This window comes from Primulina huaijiensis, chromosome 6, assembly GCF_012295235.1.
Source record: "Primulina huaijiensis isolate GDHJ02 chromosome 6, ASM1229523v2, whole genome shotgun sequence".
NCBI lineage: Eukaryota > Viridiplantae > Streptophyta > Magnoliopsida > Lamiales > Gesneriaceae > Primulina > Primulina huaijiensis.
In genome coordinates, this window is record NC_133311.1 from 16,223,036 (window position 1) to 16,228,534 (window position 5,499).

At 39.8% G+C, this 5,499-nt stretch overlaps 1 protein-coding gene across 1 annotated transcript; it reads right to left on the minus strand.

Moving 5' to 3' along the window:
- Positions 1–274: 274 nt before the first annotated feature.
- LOC140979725 (transcriptional repressor ILP1-like) lies at positions 275–5,287 on the minus strand. Its single transcript, XM_073445276.1, has 6 exons — positions 3,896–5,287; positions 3,555–3,722; positions 1,802–2,469; positions 1,050–1,344; positions 666–955; positions 275–542 (listed from the first exon to the last, which is right to left on the minus strand). The coding sequence occupies exons 1-6, from the start codon at positions 5,153–5,155 to the stop codon at positions 350–352; spliced, it is 2,874 nt and encodes a 957-aa protein (XP_073301377.1). The 5' UTR covers positions 5,156–5,287; the 3' UTR covers positions 275–349.
- Positions 5,288–5,499: the final 212 nt, after the last annotated feature.

Here is a 5,499-nt window from a genome sequence, read left to right on the forward strand (position 1 = left end):
GATAAAAATATACACTTAAGTTTGAAAAGGTTATTAAAAAAGCATTAATACATACTGTCACATAATTATTAAGGAAAATCATGACCTATTATTATCTTCAAAAAATTTATATACCTAGGTAATGATATTACTCTATCCATCTCTTTCGTAACCATCCCTTCTTGGCCAATAGAGCACCAAAACCAAATCAAATAAAATCATGAAACTGCTTCCAAACAAGAACAGCTGCACATTAGTTTGAATAAATTCAAGAAAAACGATTAATACGCTCGTGTCAACGAGCTCGGTTGAGCGTGCCGCTTGATACAGGTATACTATTGTTAAAACTGTATAGAACTTGATAATCAGATCAGAGTGCCTCTTTAAGATTAAACGTTCTTGATAAAGCTCTTGCATGGTCGTATTCATTCAGCTCCACCAGCATTTTCCTCAACCGTCTAACGAGTTTACCAGTTTCCGTTTCCATGTTGCCAGAGACCAACTTTTTCTCCAGTGTTTTCCCGATCAGCAGCAAATAGTCCACCAAAGCCTGCAACTTTCGACTACAATGCCAAAGAAAACAAAAACAAAAAAGTTTATAAAAACGAACAATCTCGAGAAATTATCCAGTCTAACAAATTGGAAAAAGCCTTCAAGCAAATCTGAGTGAACCGTATTTATCATACCTCCGATCCCCTGTAACACTTGGACCCGTCCAAACGCCATTCATTGAAGCAATGACTCTCTCAGTTCGGAAGATTGCATCATGAATATTAGAATGTATGACATGAAGATGCGGAAGAATCTTGCCACACAAAAGTTCATCGAGAGCAATCTTCTCCAGCACATGCATAGAAAGAATTTTATTCCACAAGCATAAGTTTCTCATCAACCGAACCGCTGTACCAAACCTATATGCTGCAACTCGAGCTGCATTTGATACAGTGTTCATTTCAACTGGGCTCCATGTTGGGACCTATAATTTATAAATCAGAGGGAATAAATCGTCTAAAAAAGAATTTAATTGATAGTCTCACAAATACATAATATGAATTCAAACTAAGCGTCACCATCAGATCAGCTACAGCATTAGTAAGACGATCACGGAGCACAGCTACTAAGTCCCCAAGAGCCGAACTGGAGTGATCTACATATCTCACGACCAAGTTCATAGCAGATACAGCATTGGTTGTTTCAAGGGTACTAAGCGTGTCCCAACAAGAACTTAATTGATGGTGCAGAATAGGGATTGCAAGTTTATCGACCAATACAGGAATAAGATTTGCATCAGAGTCTGCCTCAGAATCATCCCTTCCATTTCTATTTTCGTTTCCAGGTACACCATAAGCAAATAGCACGGAATGCCTGGAATGCACAGAAATTACATATAAACATGTGGGATAGAAAAATATGCAATGTTATCAACTCACATAATTAGGATTCAGCACTACCATCACTTGACTCTCTAAAGAGAACTCTTTGGGAAAACATAATGTATAATCAATCCAAAAACCACTAATTATCAAGTATCATAATAGCATGGCAAACAATCTTTGTGATGCCAACGGACACCTTCAGAAGAGAGAAGGAATAGATGAGATTAGTTAACATAATCACATATTAATTTTCTGAGTTACTAAAAAGCGTTAGACAAGTAGCAGCTAGTGCATATATAGGCAAAGTGGTTAGTCAAAATTGATAACCCATCAAATTAGGTGAAAATGAGCAAGATGCCTCAATTTTCTGCCTATTATACCCACGCGATTGTACAATGATTTTTCCATGCCAAAAAATTACATCAGTTGTTTATGAAGGTACTTACCACGCCATATCAATAAAGTCGGCATCTTCATGTAGTGGATCCCACTTCAGAAGCTCCAGTCTCACATAGGGAGAGAATATGGATGGTATACTCAATGCCATATAAGCATCTAAATAGCTTGATGCATAAACTTTCTTCCATCTATCAAACCTTTCTACCACTATTGAAAATTGAGAATATTCCTCATCTGCATCACTAAAAATTTTATCCGCAACCTGAAGCAGTTGATTACGGGTTGACTCATATGCTGTACTCTCACTATCACTTTCATCAGTGCTCGATTCTCCTTCCATTTGTGAATAAAAACGATCGTTTTCGATGGACAACTTTCTTTTAGAGTCGGATTTGGCTCTTCGTCTTTGTCGAGCTTCAGCCCTTCTTGTCATATCCATTCGTTTTTTAAGATTCAAATCTCTACCAAGGTCATCCAGCTCTACTGGTGCATTTTTTAATGCTCTAGAATTAGAAGACGCAGCCACGGCAGCAGCTATTTTTGCCGAGTTGCTTCCTCCTTTACGGAATTCTGCGCGTACGGCAATTACAGCCTGTTCTATTTCAGGAATTTCATCATCATTATCTGCTGCTCTTCTTTCTGTAATGGCCCTTGCCCGTTCTTCATGAAGTTTTTGCATTTGTTCTTCAAGTTCTTCGATGAAAGGAGCTTTATGCTACAAAACGGGGAAAAAATCTATATCAATAAAGCCAACCTAACGATCACCACACAAGAAACAAGTAAGATAAAAAACACCAACTTGCAACACCGGTAACCACAGCACAAGCATCAACTGATATTTGTAAATCATATGACAGAATGGAAGGTTGAGTAAAACAAAAGGTTTGAATAGTATAAACACTTCATAAACCGACTTGTCCAGTAATTACCACAAATAAGTTATCTTTTAGTAGAAGGGGATAAAGTCAACTAACAAAATGTTAATGATATTTTTTTTAACTCACAAAGTGTTGCATATATAAAGTCATCAATTTTTGCCCTATGTTCACACAGGATCAGGTAAACATTACTGCGAGGGAACAAAAATATAATTGCTTTTCCTTCACTCCTCCCACTCTATCTCCAAAAATAGAAAAAAGTAAAAGAAAAGGAAAATCTGAGGAAGAACAATCTAGGTGAAGGTAGAAATCTTAGAAGTTACAAGGGAAAAAACTAACCGAAGTCAACTTAAATAAACAAAACATTCACTTATCCAGATATCCATTATTCAGTATGTAGGGTGGTGATTTCAAGCTTACGGTCGATGCAACATAGTTTCCCAACTGTCGACTAAGCTGACTAAACCAAGATATAACAATATGTCCACCCCATTGTTCTGATTTGTCTTTAAGATTGATGGCTTTATATTCTATGTCACAATATTTTCTTGCAATTTATGAAGAATGCAATCATTTTGCAGCAGTTTTCTCTTCGATATTTATCATGTCATCATGGCATTCTACTTCATCCACAACTCATTCAGTGGAAAAGGAGAGCAAATTCAGAGTAGGTAAGATACAGTACCCTCGAACTAAGAAAGAAAAATAAAAAAACCAACGTGAGTAGCGAGATATCCCCCATACTAAATTTTGTCATGATTGAGAATTTAATGGGTATGTCATTGTAATGTGTAATGAAGCCAAACCTCATACTTCACAATATATCAAACAAGAACAACATTGACACAAATCTTAGAGGTGCGTGCGTCAGTCGATAAATTATTATAACAAAAACAAAATCCATGATTAAAATAATTCATACCTGCAAAAACTCACATAAAACAGAAACAAAGTCACGAAGCTTTTGCATAAAGAGGAACTTCTCACCGGCAGCAGAGAAAGAATCCTCCAGACTAGTGACATTAAGCAATGAGGAAGACAGATTTTCTTCATTATTTGCCAATGACACCATAGTTCGACCATGAGATAACTGAAAATAGAAGATGTGATACCTTGAATTGTATTGTTAAAAGCTCATATAATCAAACAATCAAAATGGCAAATATTATATAACACGTAATAAAAAAAATAACCTCAATGTGTGATATATCTTCATATTGAAAACAGAAAAGCAGAGAAACACATACAATCAGAAAGATATACCTTAACCCTGCTCAAGTTCTCGTTCAAAGCTTTCTTGGTGAGGTCAGCCTGAACAGATATAGACATTACATCCGGACCAAATAATCCTCCAACTGCTCCTCCAATACTACTATAACTACTACCGCCCAAATTTTGCACTGCAGGGTGCATCCCACCAGGTCCGATACCCGAGTATCCAAAACTTTGTTGCGAATCAACAGCACTATGATGAACATTACCCACACAACTAGCGCTAGCGCCCACTCCTTGATTCACAACACCGTCATCTAGCCTCTTTCCCAACCCTTTCCTTACCTGTTCTTCCTCCCACATCTTGTCCTCCTCATCCTCCTCATCACTAATCCTTTCAACGACCCTATATTTTGGCATCGCCCTATCCTCAAAGTCTTCAAACACGCCTTTCTTATCACCACCAACTTCCTCCCCAAAGAACCCAATCCTCCCCTTAAATTCTGGCTCCTCATCGCTCAAACCATCGGCTGCACCATGATTACTCCCTCCATCCAATGCAATATAATCTGGCGTTGCGGCCTTAGCTTTCCTCAGCCTCTCCCTCTTTGCCCTAATTGCCTCTATCGTGGCTTGATCAGGAATCACTTCATCATCGTCCCGCAAACCTTTCCCCAACCCGAGTTTTCCCAGCCGAGCCAAATCCGATTCATCATCTCTCTCCATGGTTAAAATTCCACTCTTGTTGTTCAAACTCACTTCATCATCTTCAAAATCTTGGATTTTTCCAGCAGTCTCCGAACCGAAATCGTTTGCAACAATGGGTTTCACCAAACCTTTCAGAACGATCACAGGTTCAGGTTCGGGTTTGGGCTTATTACGGGCAGGAGCGGCGAGGGTTTTAGTATTCTTCTGGAGCTCCAAAAGGGCTTCTTTTGTATAACTTCCGGGTTGTGGCTGGACATTAGAGGGGAGAGAAGATGATGGGGGGTGAGGGGCACTTCGGTCTTTAGAGGAGGTAAGCTTATGAGCTGATTTGCCAGAAAAGCGCGAGGAGGAAGAGGAAGGTTTGGAAGAGGAACGAGAGAATGGAGATTCCGAAGATTCTTCATCCTCGGCGAAGGAGAGGAGGCTCTTAGCGGTTGGTGTCGATGTTTTCTTGGGTTTACTCGACGCCGAATGTGGCCTCCTCGCGGTGGAAGAAGCGCCCTTAATTTTGGCGGTGACAGAGGTAGAAAGGGTGGCAGAGTCGTCTTCTTCATCGTCATCTCCGCCACGGCGGCGGAAGTTGCGGGATTTGGCGCTGCTCATGGCGGCAGAGATGTGGGAAGAATGGCCTCGCCGGTCTTGAATAGGTCTGGGGGGGGGGGGAGCCGGATGGATATTTCAGTATTTGGATCGCTTCGAATTGGTGACCGGGTCAGTTCTCCGGTCGGGTTTGGTTGTTGTGAGGCTACTACATGAAATTGAATCGGAGGGCTATCCCGTTGGAAACTTTTGCCCTGGCCCGGCCGGCTAATAAATCCAGAATAAATAGCCCAAGCCCACAGATTCTGTCCAAAAAGCCCATTTCTGCAGAAAAATTTCTTCAAACTGGGAGAAATAAACAAATCAATATCCAGATAAAAATTTACAAGAAATTAAATATGCTCGTG

Excerpts from the sequence above, each read along its gene's own strand:
- LOC140979725 (XM_073445276.1), bottom strand. The coding sequence starts at position 5,155 with ATGAGCAGCGCCAAATCCCGCAACTTCCGCCGCCGTGGCGGAGATGAC. Across the intron at positions 2,470-3,554 it reads TTTTATGTGAGTTTTTGCAG|CATAAAGCTCCTTTCATCGA; the intron begins GTATGAATTATT and ends CCCGTTTTGTAG. Across the intron at positions 543-665 it reads AGTGTTACAGGGGATCGGAG|TCGAAAGTTGCAGGCTTTGG; the intron begins GTATGATAAATA and ends TTGGCATTGTAG.